This window comes from Pieris brassicae, chromosome 2 (genome assembly GCF_905147105.1).
Source record: "Pieris brassicae chromosome 2, ilPieBrab1.1, whole genome shotgun sequence".
NCBI classification, from domain to species: Eukaryota; Metazoa; Arthropoda; class Insecta; order Lepidoptera; family Pieridae; genus Pieris; species Pieris brassicae.
In genome coordinates this window covers 14,217,531-14,234,462 of record NC_059666.1, presented here as the reverse complement: position 1 = coordinate 14,234,462, position 16,932 = coordinate 14,217,531, and the positions used below count along the sequence as shown (strand labels likewise).

Here is a 16,932-nt window from a genome sequence, read left to right as displayed (position 1 = left end):
TGTCATCGATGGAACAAATTCATTATAGAAATAACGAGCCGGTTCCAAATAACTACTTTGTCGAATAATTTTATGTATTTTTAGGGTCAACTTGCGGCCTTATCGCTTTCGAGCGATCTCTTCTAGCAACCACTATATGAATTAATTACCAAGCGACGCGAACAATCCTTAAGTTTTTCAACTGTTGGTCTTTATGATCTGCAGTCGATCCTGCTAAACAACACTATTAACAATAAAATTTATTCTTTATAGAAAAATAATAGTTCCACTGCATCAAGTCAGAAATATACATTCGTAGTAATAAAAAACCAAAACTAGATTTATGTTTTTATTTTACAACTGATATATGCGGACTGTTTATTGCTGGAATTTAGGCACTGTGGATTAAAAGGTATATATTTTAATAGTCTCCCCAGGCGCATACATTTGCTAACGATATATTTTACAGACCTTTAGTCTACGTATGGCTGACGTGTTGGTTGCCATGGTAACATTTTTGTTTACCACATTACATGCTACCCATAGGATAGAATATTGTTCTCAATCCACGGTTTTTTGGCTGTTCAGTAATACGTAAAAATTACAACTATAGTCAAAAAAACCTTTTTTTTAATAACATTATAACATAACAAATTTTGGTATTTGCGCCCAGCTTTCTATTAAAATAAACACGGTTTATATTAGATAAACATTCCAAATTATAACTTAATTAAATTAAATAACAATATAATATGAAATTAAATATATTGTTCATAGGTTCATGGATAGCGTCACGGCCATTTCAAGTGAACTGTCAAAAATGACATACTGTATACTTCGAGATTATATTTTTACTTTAATTAGACACGTAGAAAAAAGTTAGTAGTACGTACCATTAAGATTGGTTAGACGTCGTCCATGCCAAAATCCTTGCGGGAAAGATGTTAATTATCAACTGTGAATTCGTCAAATACATACAATACGTTCAGTAAGGACTTTATGTAATAATCAGTTGTTTGAAAACAATGTTAACTTAAATTTGAAGCCAATGACAGAAAATAACCCAACGCCATTACCATTTATTATAAATTGACACATTTTTATAATATCATTAAAATAGCTACAATAAATTATTATGTATAAATCGAAATTATATTATATCACATATAAACTCATTTTGAAATCTACTACACGTAACATGGACCAAAAATTTATATTTACAGACTTCTGATTAATATACAATCACTTGGGGGATTAGCGCGATCTATTTACGACGTTATACTTTCTAACCAAGTTAAAAATTGAATGAGGTCACAATTATCCTAAGTGATTTTTTTCGTATTGCACTTTGCCTTGTACGACTCCCTAATGTTTCACATTATAGGAGTCGTACTCAGACTGTGAACCCTTTACACTGTGGTCCCGTACATCCGTGGACCATGACGTTCATCACCATGGTTACCATCACGATGTATTTGGTTATCATGGTAACAGACAGTCCGCGTTTTATTGGGTTTAATAATCGTTACAACATTTCATAGTTCCGATTTCCAACTCCGATAAGACTTTTTTGAGTTCACTTATACCGTTATCATTCACATGTCTAATCACGTTTAACTATGCAGTTATACAAATGCTTATGTCTCTGTTTACCATACAACATTTTTTTTAATAGCACAGGAGCCAAACGGGCTGAAAGCAGACCTGATTTTAAGTCATACAGCCCACGGACACTCTTATTGTCATAGGCGACGCGAGTGCGTTGCCGGCGTTTTAAAAATTGGTACGCCACTTTTCTTGAAGGACTTTAAGTATAATTGGTTTGGAAATATAGTAGTGGACAGCTGGTTCCACATAGTGGTGGTGCGCGGCATAAAATGCATAGAAGTAGTTGGTATTTCGTATTCTGCCTCGACGTCCAACTAGACAATAATTTATATAATTCGATTTTAAGAATTCTATTATGTATATCTAATGCATGTACATAATACTTAACGATTTTTTATCATTTATGATGGATATATATGTGTAGTAAATTATCTTAACTATACAGAAAATTACAAATACTATGACAGTAGCGATCTATATCCGCCATGGGTTGTTAGATGGGCTTTAAAGCCAATATTACCTTCTGAGAATTATAAAATACATCTTAACGCAAGCCCATAACCTCGAAAATTAAAAGTATTTCCTGTCAGACCGAGCTATTGATGAAAGTGCAAAGCGTCTGGTCTAGCTCTCATTATGTAAATTTAACAGAGTATAGCAGAATAAGCAATATTCGCTACCGTACCTAATTAAAAATAACAGCCCTTTAATAAATTCTAGATGGCGCTATTGTCAATCCTCAATGATCGCCTCGGCACTGGGTATAACAATAACGTCAGACACATTGTTTGAACACTCCAGATTACACACATCACTATTCCTATCGCAACTCGCACATAAATCCTCAATTTCCGGACACACATCTGTGTCACATTTCATATGCTTCACCACATCGAAGTTTTGTAGGTCTGTCTTCGCGCAATAGTCTTTGATGGCCGAGCAGATTTCGGATACATCATCGTTGTTTGATGATATTTTGAGGAGCTTCTCATCATCGCCTATCGTGAAAAGCACATCTTCGCTGTTCATTGATGATATTTCGGGGTTCGATTGAGTCTTGAAATTACTGGATTCTGCTAATTTTATATTATACAAGTTTGATTCACTCCCCATAATCGATGTAGATGACGTATTTAGCGCTGTGATATTCTGGAACAAAATTATGAAGTTTCCTGTTATATCACAGAACTCTGTTAAGTATGAATCAGATATTTTGATAGGTTAGTGAGTGAGTAAATCAACTTAGATTTTTATCGTAAATAATTATCTAAATTCCCATCACTTTACCCCCAAACTGAGCATAGATAACGGAGTTTAGTGATGTGTTTGTTATGTATGATATTAATAAATAAATAAAGTATGAAATAAACAATTTTGATCCTTTTATACCTACGGTCACAACTGGTATAGAACACAACATAGGTTACTTACGGCATCCTCTTGATAGCAACTGCCATCGCTTCTTGAGTGTTTATGTCTTTGCAGCGATTTCTTTTGCGATGTGTGTCCGTCTACGCATTCCTGAAATATGCAATCATTTGATACAATACGAGTCGATTACGCGTTGACTACATTAATCTACATCATTATTCTACTTTCTCACTAACGCGGTCGCTACGCACAAACATGAACTAAATTAAACTATAAGTAAAACGTTTCGTGACCACCCCCAGTGACTCTTTATACCTAAAACTTACTATTATGTGGTGTAAAGTACTGAAAAGTCGAAAATAATACTATCAATAACGCAATACAAGAAGACCCCCCCCCCCCCCAAAATTCGTAACGTAATACTTGAACGCTCCTTTACCCAGTTCCCACTTATAAATAAATGAATACTATATCTGATAAAATATTTGGTCAATCAAGTTAAATTAATTGTTTTGTCACAACAACGTCAATGTCATGTATGTATTGGTCTGAAAATACCATGCTATAGATTTCTGAGAAATAACCGTATACATTTGGACAGATGAAAAAAATAATTGACGCATAACATTTAAGTTACAATGTTACTTACCACCTATAGATTCTTCTGTACATGCAAACGTGTTTGTTAATTGCATTGGCTATAAATGCAGTTTTGTAGCCGTATTGGAATCATTAAAATAAACATTGCCCCATTAGTAGTGTAAGAAAGATGATAGGATAATGTATTAATGACAACTTCCAAATGATTTTAATAAATGATAACTAGTTTACATAGTATTGTCTTTTGTTAACATAACTTTTACACATTAAAAAAAAATACTTTTTTTCCGGATAGAAGCTATGTATTATTATTAAACTTATAATTACTTTAATTTAATCCGGTAAAAAAGTGTTTTCTTTAAACTAGTTTATATCCAACGCTTACATAACAGTCAAATAAAATGAAACATACAAAACAAAAAACAAGCAGAAAAAGCTCATAATGCAAAGCTAATTGTCATAATATTTATAAACAAGAGACTAAAGTTCGAAACTAATCCATCTGTGTAAATTCGCATTTCGGCGAGTCAATCGAAAACCTTACTATTTTTTTTATAGAACAGAGGAAAGCGGGCAGGAGGCTCACCTGATGTTAAGTGATACCACCGCCCGACACTCAATGCCAGAGGTCTCGCGAGTGCGTTGCCGGCCTTTTAAGAATTGGTACGCTCTTTTCTTAAAGGACCCTGAGTCGAATTGGTTCGGAAATACTTTAATTTAATGACACTTACGAAAATAATCTCTGAGACTTTGATATAACTATGCGATATAGGATGTCATGTTTGATGCTTATATTTAAAATCTTATGTATACTAAAGCAAATTAATAAACCTCAAATAGAAAAATGCTCCGTTATTCTAAGTGATAAGATAACAAAAACTTTTAGGCAATAAAATCTATATTATTCTAGCGACAAAAGTCGTAGGAGCGCGATTATTGATAAAAACTTTCATACAAAACTTTGGCATTCTGCGATTGCGACAATTGCGAGAATTTCTTCTAATATTCTTTTAACTTACCTTAAATCTATTAAACTGTCTGCTACATTTCCCTCTATCAGAGGCGAGTAGACTTCTTAACGACTGCGTTCTCGGACAATCCCCGTCAGCCAACCATTGATACGTACCGAATAATTTTGACGTGTCCGACCTGTTTAAAATTAAGTCGTCTAAATTCACAGGTGGATACACCTCTTGGAGGAAAGAAATTTTATACAAACAAAACGGAATTATAGTATTGAAAATATTAGAAGCGTGATTTGTTTCGTTTAGATCAAAATTACATTTCTGTTCACTTTAACACGTTTGTTAGGAATTCTTACACTGGTGCCATTATAACGGGGTGTGGAACCATAAAACGAATATCGAAACGTTAGCGCGTTTCGCTTGTTTGTGATTGGTCAAAAAGGAAATCTCATTGCACGCATATGGCGTGGAATAAACAAGAAATTCGAAATAATAAATGTTCACTTAGTTCGATGTAGTTTATCTTTAATGTTTCGTTTATATAAGTTTGCTATCGGCAGTACTGAATACGGTTTTTTTAATGTCTATGATCAAACTGTATGAAAAAATATGTTAGTACTCGGTCAATACCTATAAACAGTTACAATTTTGCAATAGATTTTAAACTAAAATTATCCTTATCCTCAAATAAAAGTATATCGCAAATTTTCGTGTCTAAATTTATCAAAATCAATGTCATGGAAAGAAGGATCATAACGCCCATGCCACCAAGCAACAGACTGACATTTAACCACAGAGTACATTCATTTGTAATAGTTCCACAGACAAGACAATATGATATTTGACAGTATGAAAAATAAAGCGTAGTGTTGACTGTAATCTGTTTGAAACATGGCTTTAAAATGTAAAATGTAAACTTTTATAACAATTTTTTTAAATAAAATGATGAATACTCTATTTCAATTTTTAAAGTTAAAAAATAAAATAGCCCGTTTAACGATGTGTGACGTATGTTCAGTACGTGACCCGCAATAGGCATACCGATCCCGATATTTTCTTTTGCTGTATGTGATGTAGTTCATTATCTTATTAGCACAGGCTAAAGACAAAGTCAGTTTTCGACAGGCGTGACCGACTAACGACAAAACGGTCACGTGACGAGCTACTGTCATTCCCACACCGTTACTGTTTAAAGTGATTATCTCTGAAGCCCCATGTTACAATTGGGATTGCGCGGTACCAACTCCACATTGAATGACTGCTATCGATATTGGAAGTTACAGAATACCGTCGCTGAGCCATAACTATTAACAACACTTAGGTATATTTGCACATAATTTGAAGGAATCTGACTAAAATATTTAAAAAATATTCATTTTAAAATTAAATAAATACCATTATTGTATCTCAAACTTTTAAATAACTAGAGAGATGGAGTGTTTAGAAACATCAGGGCCTGTAGTGCAAAGTCTAAGCAATTGTGATCCAGGCTTCAATATCGTACCGCGTTATCCCAAGTTGCGAAATTGCATACACGTCGAAATTGCAATTTAAGTTAAAGCCCGATCAATATGCAAATTGCCCTGACATTTGAAACATTCAGTCCTTCAGAGTTCTTTCCGACAAACATCGTTGTTATATATATATATATATATATATAATTTTAACACACAATATCCAAGATTTAGAGCATGCAATAGAATCGACCCTGCATTGACGGTCGATATTGACATTGACATCTGAAAGATGTTGCCATTTGAAAAAAAAACGCAATATGGCGAGATTATTTTATTGGTCATGCTTTAGAGATTATTAGTAGTTAACCGGAGTAATAATACTTACAGATTACAGGGCGTAATTAGTAGGCGTTGTAAATTAGCCAAAGTCGGTCTCATGTCGTGAACGGCTAAACCCCTTCCCCAGAGTAATTGTGCTATGCATTTGTTTAACAGGAACATGGCATAACGGAATAGGGTCATATCGCCGCCTCTCGCGAAGAGCGGCAGGCTGAAAAAATATTGATTACTATAAACATACCAATATAGTACGAAAAACCCAAAAACAACTTCCATGTATTGATTATTTGCCGGGAATTATAATATTGGTTACACGTGTAAGTTTTTTGGCATTTGATATTGCAATGAAGACACAAAAGGGCTAGATTTTAATTATAATTCTTTTTAAAAAGCGACAACACTTAGAAAAGTATTCGGTATGTATACATTACGTTAACTCAAAAACCAATAAAAAATAAACTCCTTATATATATTTTCAAATTTTATCAACTATAATAGGCATTAAATTAGTTTATTCATAAAGCCTAAATGCGTTCTATTTGCACCGTTTTAGCTAAACTCCTCTATCTCTTTTCATCACAGCGTAAAAACAATTTGACAGAAAGAGACGAAAGGTGGATGTATATATTGAATTAATGGAAGAACTGCACAATCGTATTCTAATACTGAAACTGATAATAATAATAATCACTTCATGACAAATTGGTTGTGACAAATGTCATCTAAGTCCCTGTGTTATGGTTGATGAAAAGGGACAGATGATGAACTATAAAAAAGTGAAAAAATTATTGTCATGTTTGCATACATACTTTGGATCAGGCAAGTCTGGTGTAATATCGAGTATTTTGCTAGCAGAGCCCAACAAAGTGATTTTGTAGCGCTGAGGTTGGTTCAAAATCGCGGCAGCCAGTACTGTGGCCTGTGCCACAAAGCCCGTAGCCACACTGTCCGGTACCGGGTTCGATGCTCGAGTATCATCACCGCATATGGGTAGAGGAACATCAATTATTGTCCATGTGGTTGCATCCTTCTGAAATTGAGAATATAAAAGATTAAGGCTAATTGCACTTAGTACTCTTTCCTCTCTTTCTATCGAATCATGTTTAGCTTAAGACAAAAAGAGACAGATGATTTAGTAAAATTGCAAATACACCGAATTAATTTTCTTTAAAAATGACTAGTCAAAAGTCTAGGGCTTTATAAAGATATTTACTGTCGATGTTCATTGTTTAATATAATTGTTTCTATGTAAATTTTTTGATGTTGCTCATTGTATATATGTATCAACATATTTTAAAATCATATAAAGTTAGAATAATTCGTATTTGAATTAGAAAAAAAATTGCTGTTAATGACCAGATCATTGCACATTGGTCAACAGCACATTGCATAATATTGCATAACCTCATCTAATATTGCGGCCATACAATGTCCATTAGAATAATAGAGACGAAAAATTTTATCTCAAAAGACGTCTTAGAATTATACAAAACAATAGAACGATAGAGAACTTCTACTTGCGATACCAACCACGACGAACAAGTTGCCGGAACAAAAGAAATTTCTAGAGAAAAAGGCAAGACATTTTTGCGACTTCAATCGTATTTCAATCAATGTACATAAAACCATAAAATAAAATAAAAAATATGTTTATTATGGAATATAAGATACAGGTATCACTTATTCCACGTCATTAAATTTGAATAGGTACACAATGCTACTCATCGGCAAAGAAGACAGAGGGTTACTATCTATTGGAGAACACTGTACCAATCCGTTATAGTTTTTAAGTTAATCGAGTACATAAAGAAATAAAATCAGTGCTGCTACAAGCTTTTTAGGTCTGGGCCTCAGATTTCTATTACTGTATGATAATTTAACAATATAATAGGCAAGTAGGTAAGCCGCCGATGCCTGACACACGCCGTCGACTTTATCCCAAAAGACAAGCCGGTTTCCTCGAGGTGTTCTTCACCGTTCGAGCGAATGTAAAAAGCGCACATAGAGAGATGGTCCATTGGCGCACTGTCAGAACTTTATTTTATACAATCATACCGATATCAATAAAGCACATCCCATGATGTATTCTTGTACTGAATTTCCTTTAAAACAAGGCATTACCTGCTCTATATAAAATATCTTCTGCAGGTGTAGCAATAACTCGCTTCTACAGTTACTAAGCGCCGCGTGATTTCGCGCTGCGAGTTCACGCATCGCACTACACGATTCGCGCAATTCCTTTAACGACTCGTTGCGACGTGATAACGCGTAGTAGTTCGTCATCAGCTCAGAGCCTGAATGGAAAATGAAATAAATATTTAATTGCCGGATTGAATCATTCATTAGTACGGCCACAACAATACAGATATACGTTCAGAAGTGACTTAAGTCGAAAAGTTTTCATTTAATATTTGTAAATTCTAATTCATTTTCAAAATCAATTTGACAACGATATTATTATTTATAGCTATTTTGTTATTACCTAATATGTAAACGTGTATAAACCCATCAAAAATGATTCACTAAATGGCATAGAACATGGTTTATTGATTAATTGTATCACAGACTCGAACCTCTTCCTTTGAATGAATATAACCTATGTTACTCAGATATAATGTAGTTCTATTGAAAAACTTCAAATCTGCGCTTAAATTCACTTACCAACATCCTGATTCTCTTCAAACAACTTCGCCTGCCTCTCTTTCAGTCTTCTAATATTTGCATATTTGCTATCTCTTTCATCTGAGAGGATAAGTCGCTTAAAATGAAGTATTTCTAATTGCTTTGTTAGTCTAATGTGCTCTGCCCTTTGGAAGGGAGACGGCTTAGACTAAAAAAAAAATAATTATCTTAAAGCTGGTCATTAGCATTAAAGAATTAAATATAATAAACAACCTACCTTATATGAAAGCAAATCGTTTAATTTTAAAGTCAGTCTTGGTCCATTAGATACAGGAGTTTTATCTTCCTTTATCTTTCCATTTTTGGTCAAATCACTCTGCGAAGAAGATTTCATCTCATTTGAATCATCTTCAAGTGGAGAAAACAAATTTCGCTGTGATTTACTTTTATTCTTTAAGTTTCCTTCAAATTCTGGCGGTGATATTGAGTCACATAACGCTGACTTTTTGTATATACTTTCCTTAATCTCTTGAACGGCTTCTTGCTTTTTCTTTATGGCATACTGTAGTAAATGGAGGTTTTGCAATTTAGTCGCGTTGTAGCTCGGTCTAATTTCCGATTTCAGAAAATTCAACGCCATATATCGATATTTTGGAACACCGTCCATTTCATTCCTCAAATCGTAACTTTCGGCAGTTTCACTCAAGTCTATTCTAGATACGTCTTCGCCCTTTATATCACAGTTGATATCACTGGTCCTAAATTCTTTAACTAAATCCGGCGAATGTTCGTATATTTGATTGGGATTATGCATCCTCTCGGCGCTGTCATCCCTTTTCCTACCTATATTTAAACTAGATGAGGGCCGGAGAGTTGGAAAACTCTGCTTAAAGCCTCTATCAACTGGACTGTGACTTTTAGAATATTCTTTATCTAACTTTTTTAATTTTCTGGGAGATATGAACCTTATGTCTTTTACTAACTTAGACTCAATTTTAGAAAGGTCTGATGAATCTGATGAAAAAGAACCCTGTTCAGGGCCATTTTCTGGTGGGATTATATCTAATTTTAGACTTTTATAGGAACAGAAGTAACCTCCGAGCATTTGGAAAACAAGTGTGTTGCTTTTAAAGCAATCTGAATTAAAATTGAGTGCTAAATTTGCGCCGATGTATCTAAGACCGCTAAAATAGACGCCCCATGTTTGAATTATTGTATCTTGGATTTGATCAATTGTTTCTTCACCGTCTTTGCAAGGTGAGAGCATATGACACCAGATTCGTATAACAACATTTGTTGACGATATTCGTTGAGTGATTTCTGAAAGTAACTCTGACTTAGAATGCTAACATTGAATCATCTTATATGATGATTTTATATTTATTAATAAAATTACCCACTATTGGTTTCCTAAATTACAAGTAAATTCAAATTTTAATACTCTTGTTTGTATGAACTATAATAAATATTATAGATATTTATATAATGGAACATTTTATTTCCTGACTCTCCACACAAATATATACTATTGTACCTGAATCAATTTCTTTCCATTTAGGATGTGGTGATGATATTCTCTCACTTGTATAGAACGGCGCTGACATCGTTGTGTGATGTAGAGTTAAGTAATAGCTACATTGATGATTACACCACTCTGGTGGGCGTATGTTGTAGCCAACAATCTAAAAGAACATTGTGCATGATAAGTAATTTACATTATATTTAGATTGACCTTAATACAATTGGACTAGTCAAGCTTAATATAATGTGAGTTACTGTAACATGTATTTACAAAGAAGTACAATTTCTTATTAAGGCAGGTAAATTAAGACAAATCTGTATATAATTTTCATATAAGAATCTCCCACATTAAATATTTTAAGATATATACTCTTATTAAATTGTGATGACATGAAAAATATAAATACAAGTTTGATATTTGGTATTAATTTAAAATTTTTAAACAAGGTAAAAGAAACTTAATATTAAATGACATTGCATTGATTCAAATAAACTTGGCAAATTGGGTTGTTATGGTACATTAAGTGGTATATTAAGTGAATCTGGTAAAATTAACATAACAATCATGCTAGACAATTAGGTTAATATGTATAAAGAAATAATTTTCACTGAGTGTATGTTGTTTTAAGCAAACTTTTTTACTCTTATATACGTCACTAAGTGTAGGCGTTTGTTAGTAAATTTACCCTGAGGTCACCTATGATTTTTTTAAATAAGCTAATTTTGATGGTAATGCTCACCTGAATTAAACTTCGTAATCGAAGTTGCTGAGTGGTTAAAGGAGTCCATTCCCTGCACCTCGGTCTTCCAAACATTTTTTCCTTTTTCACAACACAAAAGCGAAGAGAAAAATATTCATCTCTCAAACCAATACAACGTCGTCAAACAGTCGTACTTCATGTTAAATGGAGAAACCAATAATAAAACATTAAAATATTTTGAATAAGTTATGACAATCACAAAACTATACAAATTTGATTACATTGTTCTATTATCATCTTCATGCATGATATGGTAGGTATAATTTTTATGTACGAAATAAATCATAAGTCAAAAGCAAAACCCAATTCTCAATGTTGAAGTATGACTTCGAACTCCGAAGAATTAAGACCGTCAATGTCAAAGTGGAATTTTATATTTGACAGTATTCCTGATACTTGTTATCTGTAGCTGACTGTTTGTCATATAATTAAGTTATTATTTCTTTGAATTTATTAAAATAAGATAATTATTTTTAATTACATTAATTGCATTGAATTAAGATAATTAAACAAAAGCACAAGGATTGAGTCCTATGAACTGCAAAATTGTAATTGTGGTAAAAAAGTTAGAAATAGGGAATACACTATAATATATTTGTAAACATTAACTAAAATCGTTATGTACGTCTGGTTATTGCCGTTCACCTATTTAGATCAGGGCTGAGTCATGATACCTAACAAGTTGGTAAGCATTTTTGTCATACGGTAGGTACGTATACTATTATTATTAATAGTAATGGTACACAGGATAGAACAGACGAAGTTCTTTTAAGTTTCAGAATAGTACAACAAAACATAATTTTAGATTAAGTATCAAAATAATTATATTTCACAACGAAGCATGACCATAACTCATAAAAAATACCTCCTCGTACTTGACAAGTAGGTTTGAGAAACCTAATATTTACAAGCAAGAGTACGACATGAAAACCTTATATAAATTAATACCAATATCTTTAATATTTTGTCTTCAGCAGTTTGGTCTGTGTGTAAGATCAAAAAAATATTTAAGATTGTGATTTTCAGATGTATGTATGTAGATGTGGCATTAATATTTATTTAATGTTTAAGTTGAACGAATACGCGGAAGATATGGAAGCAATTTCAAGATCATTTGAAGAAAGAGTGGTAAGTAAAATTCTGTAGAAGATGTATATTCTACGAATGAGTGTAGTAACTAATACTATTACTGTAAATAATAAACGAAGTTTGATTACAACTTAAAATCAGGCTGAGACGTTGAAATTAATTAAGGTGTAAACTTCAGTCAGATATAGTGATGTGAAATATTCGATAATTTTAGGTAAGTATATTCTGAGATCGCAATAAATGAAATAATCTCTTTAACTATTATAGTAAGAACGTGTATAAAATTAAACTTATAAGAAGGATTGTCTTTTGTTAATAGCTCTAATCCGGTTAAAAAAGTGTTTTTTTTTTCAATTATAAAAAGGAATAAATATTTTGAATTTTTATCATTAATTTGACAGAGGATGAAACTTAACGCAGAGAAGAAAAGCGCTGGGACGTATGGTTATAATCATTTTAAAATACCAAATGATTTTAAAGACTTTGGCCGTCGATTTGTTCTTCAATATCCGTATACAGAAGTTAGTAGCTAAGACAAATATTCGGATTTTAATAATTTATTTTCAACTGTTGATAAAAGGACTGTACTACTTTCAGAAAAAAGTCCCAGTTATAAATATTACGGACGAAGACAATTTGCACAAGACTGTAAAGGTTTTAGTGAACTTTATATTATTATTTATTGCGTTCTAATAATAATAGCAGTAGTTATTATACATACCTAGGTACCACTGAAAATGTTTAGAAAATGAAAAACGGCTTAATCTAGAATTGAAATACAAAAACGTTTCAATTAGCAATATTTCAAACGGGCCTGTTCTAAACATTTTCAGTGTTACCCACATATGTGTAGGGAGTTTAAACGTCTGTAGTAGTGAATTCTAGGTTAATTATATTATTTATAAAAAGGAACTGTGGCATAAATAAGGATAAAATATTATGTTATCGGAAACGTTACCGATAATTATATCCATTTTCATTACGTATATTTATATTGACATAAACAATTTTGGCGGGACTTTTAATTCATTTTATTCATTCCCAGCGCACAGTTGCCACCTTTTATAAAGTTCTAGTCTTATTATTAGCAAAATTTGCGATTATAGATTCAATTCACGCATTCTAATATTTTGTAACACAAATGCAGGACTTCCTATTGGAGAACGACTTATACGAACAATCGATCACTCTAGTACAGGTAAGCAATTATTAGTATTAAAGATGATTTACGTTTAATATCAACATTGTTGTAAACTAATTGTAGGCACCGCCTGATATAGTATTGGAAGTGGCTAGACAATCAGCGTTACTCCAAGCTGCAACTCCAATAAACCCTTCTGATGATGTCATCCACAGAAATATACTTCGAAGTGGTGTGAGTCTTTGTTTGTTGAATAAAATATGCATATTACAGTATGACATAATCCGTTATAAATAAGACGAGGTAACATGCAATTATATTTATTTTGTTGCATAGCAAAGATGAATATTCCCGCGCAAATTCTTAAATATGTTTGAATATTTTAGGATTATTGGAACGATGTTGTCGAAGAGCCTGTAAATACAGATTTATTTTTACGATCCAAACCGCAAACAAATATTGTAAGTATAGAATTAAAGAATATTAAGCGCCATGTTATGTAATATTAAATAAAATATATACACTATATGGAGTAAAAATCTCGAATCTTTATATAATAGTATTAGTTATATATAGCTCCTATAGGTTATACCTGAACACTCGCGTAGGATAACATCGTGAAGAAAACTTCTTGCCTTAGACTTAAAAGTAGATAACGTGTGGCCAATAAGCTGATCACTTACTTGCCTATTACGCAACAGAAATCGGTTGCCGGGAGCCTAGGAGTTGTATAGCTGAACTGTAATTTGCTATTTTTTATCTTTCATTGCCAGGAACACTAACCTTATTGCTACATTTCTGGAGTTTCAAAATGTTTTTGTTACAGAATTCATTACATCTACGATTTCAACCAGGATCTAATTTGTACGACCTTGTTACCGAGTTAAAAAAGATCTCACCACGATTGTTGTATGTAATAAATGATGATTCTGAATAAATAGTACTTTAACAAAGAGAAATATGTACATACAATTTTAATAAAAGTGCGTATTGTTTAAATGTCTTCATGAAAATTCAAGACATATTTTTCAGAGTACTATTATAACGATATGGATTTTTCGTTTAAATTGACTAATTATTTTGCTAATATTTATTATACACAGACAACAATAAAGTTTTTAGCATTGGCGTTCTGATGTTTAATTTTAACAAACAAAGTTATGGCGTCTACGCGTTTGGTTATCTCTCTCCCTAAAATATGGCGAGGGGGGCGATCACTGGCCATGCGTCATACTCGTAAACGGATGCTACTTGAGGTGACTAGTCGGACTTGGATTTTTTTTAATGTAATAGCACCCAAACGGGCAAGAGGCTCACCTGATGTGAAGCGATACCGCCGACCGAAAGTGATTGGTCGTCGACGATTCGCATCGCTCTTCGTTGAATACGGTCAAGTGGAAGGAGCTGGTACTGGGAAGCTCCCGCCCAGAGGTGAGAACCGTATTCCATGTGAGGCAGAATTTGCGCTTTATAGAGTTGCAAGCGGGATGTTAGTTATTTCGACTATGTATTTGCGTGTTGTTCCAACGAGAATGTATGTGCGTGCTCCTATTCCACCATGGCTCCTGCTGATAGAGGATAAAGCTTTGTTTTTAATTTATTAACTAATAATTATTTAAAGGTGTCATGTGGAACATGGTATAATGGTTGCAGCTCCTTACAAACAGTGTGTAATACAAAACTTGGCCGTTAAAAAAGTGGAGAGTTTATTGCCAGTTTTTCTAGTCCGTTCTACGTCCTTGATTTGAGAACTGGCAGTAAATGTAAAATTAGAAGCATTTAATATGTATTACTTTTTTGACGTTCATGAGTGTACATTGTGTTACCTATATGAATAAACGATTTTGATTTGATTTGTAAAAAAGAAAATTGTTGAATCATTGCTCCTATTAAGGAGATCTGAAACGTAGGCCAATATTATTTCATACAAAATGTTACCATTGTTGAGCTACTAGAGTATGCATGGGTTTCTAAATTAATTTTCACGGGCCATCTATAGCAGAGCGTAACGCCACTAACTAAAATAAAAATGACATCAAATGCGTACTGTATTTTAATCAATAATTAAAAGGATCCTTCAAATAATTTATAACTACGTCATTTGGCTTAACTCTCCATGGGTCTTTCTTTTTAGCCTTTTGAAGTAAAGTTTTCGTCTTCCAATAATATTGCAGCACATTTTTTCTTAAATCCTTATTACCAGGACGCTCTAAAAATGTTACCATTTTTCTCAATTTGTCTTTGATTGTGTGTGTCTTTTCGATCCTTAACATTTCTTCGTAAAAATAATTTGTTGATAGATAGTGATCTTTCATAAAGTTTATAATTTCTATCATTTTATTAGTGTGAATCAGGTTTATCTTCGTAGGTTTCGGGGTTAGTGCTTTGTTGTTCATTCTTAATATTGGCAATTCCTGACTGTGCTGCTTGCTTAGTACGACCAACAGTGGACTGTTTAACGTTTCACATTGTACTGATACAAATATCTGCCAGAAAAACCCAAGGGGATGAGAAAGTAAAACAAAAGACGCAATAATGGCGTATTTTGTTCTGTGCTAAAGCCTTTTGGGGATTCCGAGATAGAGCGAGATAGAAGATTCCTAGGAGTATGTCAAAGGACAGACTAATTAAATAAATTTTAAAATTAATTAATCATCAGGTTTATCTTATGATTAATTCAAATAAAAAAATATATTGTAGAAACAACCCATTAGTTATTTATTTAGTGCAGATATATAAATAATAATTAATAACTTAGTATTGTCTTTTGTTAACATGGTTTTTTTCTTAATAATTAAGAAAAAAATTAATTAAAATTCTTGAAAATTAATTATTAATAACTTACATATAATTTGATTCCACAGAAAAGTAAAAGTATCATTATGCTTTCACATCAAAGTTATTTTTAATCATATTAATTTCCTTTACGCATCATTAACTTGAAATTTTATCAAGAAAAAACAATTATATTGAAAATTATTGTTAGTAAAGCAATAGCTACTGGGTATGGGAATGAATTGAATAACTACTATATTATATGTAATATATATATGTAACTGAGACAAGAGATGGACGAAAACGGTGACCGGTAACATGGGCGGGTGCACAGGGTAAAAGAAAGAGGTAGAACTTATGGACCAGTGGCTAGCTGGGAAGACGCCATCATAAAAACAGCTGGTTCCAACTGGATTCAAGTAGCCCAATCTACAGAGGACTGGCTATATTTGGAGGAGGCCTTCACCTACAGAGGAGTTCTTACAGAATGAAGAATAATAGTTTAATAGTAAGGTTAAGGCAAAACTAACACAAGTAAATTTAGGATACAAACTTAATTACTAACATGATTAATAATTATATGTAAGTAAACTATCTTCTTGTTTTATATGCTGTAAGAATTTAAAGGCTATTTTATGTTTTTATTTATTTTATATATATGTAACTAGCTGCCACCGCGAACTTCGTTTCTCATTACTGTGATT

At 32.7% G+C, this 16,932-nt stretch overlaps 2 protein-coding genes and 1 long non-coding RNA gene across 7 annotated transcripts; 1 reads left to right on the top strand and 2 right to left on the bottom strand.

Annotated features, from left to right (window-relative positions):
• Positions 1 to 317: 317 nt before the first annotated feature.
• Positions 318 to 11,542, bottom strand: LOC123719955. Its single transcript, XM_045676302.1, has 10 exons — positions 11,203 to 11,542; positions 10,476 to 10,623; positions 9,219 to 10,261; positions 8,981 to 9,149; positions 8,441 to 8,613; positions 7,129 to 7,349; positions 6,366 to 6,530; positions 4,578 to 4,707; positions 3,019 to 3,108; positions 318 to 2,736 (listed from the first exon to the last, which is right to left on the bottom strand). Exons 1-10 carry the CDS (start codon positions 11,275 to 11,277, stop codon positions 2,320 to 2,322), a joined length of 2,631 nt encoding a protein of 876 aa, XP_045532258.1. The 5' UTR covers positions 11,278 to 11,542; the 3' UTR covers positions 318 to 2,319.
• A 234-nt stretch (positions 11,543 to 11,776) lies between these two features.
• Positions 11,777 to 14,582, top strand: LOC123720829. 5 transcript variants are annotated; one of them, XM_045677608.1, is made up of 8 exons: positions 11,777 to 11,908; positions 12,295 to 12,351; positions 12,714 to 12,833; positions 12,910 to 12,966; positions 13,460 to 13,510; positions 13,577 to 13,687; positions 13,840 to 13,914; positions 14,280 to 14,582. In XM_045677608.1, the coding sequence occupies exons 1-8, from the start codon at positions 11,891 to 11,893 to the stop codon at positions 14,388 to 14,390; spliced, it is 600 nt and encodes a 199-aa protein (XP_045533564.1). In that variant the 5' UTR covers positions 11,777 to 11,890; the 3' UTR covers positions 14,391 to 14,582. The 5 variants fall into 5 exon arrangements, with proteins under 5 accessions (XP_045533564.1, XP_045533563.1, XP_045533562.1 ...); XM_045677607.1 differs by having other exon boundaries at positions 11,793 to 11,908; positions 12,250 to 12,351; XM_045677606.1 differs by lacking the exon at positions 11,777 to 11,908 and adding an exon at positions 12,061 to 12,212.
• Positions 14,583 to 15,488: 906 nt separating this feature from the next.
• On the bottom strand, positions 15,489 to 16,916 carry LOC123720407. The gene is made up of 2 exons (XR_006756058.1): positions 16,299 to 16,916; positions 15,489 to 15,939 (listed from the first exon to the last, which is right to left on the bottom strand). It is a non-coding gene; the product is annotated as an uncharacterized LOC123720407 (long non-coding RNA).
• Between the last annotated feature and the right edge of the window lie 16 nt (positions 16,917 to 16,932).

Coding starts and splice junctions, on each gene's coding strand:
- LOC123719955 (XM_045676302.1), bottom strand. CDS start 11,277: ATGTTTGGAAGACCGAGGTGCAGGGAATGGACTCCTTTAACCACTCAG. Junction 9,150..9,218: donor ACGATTTGCTTTCATATAAG/GTAGGTTGTTTA, acceptor TTTTTTTTTTAG/TCTAAGCCGTCTCCCTTCCA. Junction 6,531..7,128: donor CCAGACTTGCCTGATCCAAA/GTATGTATGCAA, acceptor ATATTTTTTCAG/CCTGCCGCTCTTCGCGAGAG.
- LOC123720829 (XM_045677606.1), top strand. CDS start 12,147: ATGAAAACCTTATATAAATTAATACCAATATCTTTAATATTTTGTCTT. Junction 12,213..12,294: donor TTCAGCAGTTTGGTCTGTGT/GTAAGATCAAAA, acceptor TTAATGTTTAAG/TTGAACGAATACGCGGAAGA. Junction 12,834..12,909: donor TTCAATATCCGTATACAGAA/GTTAGTAGCTAA, acceptor TACTACTTTCAG/AAAAAAGTCCCAGTTATAAA.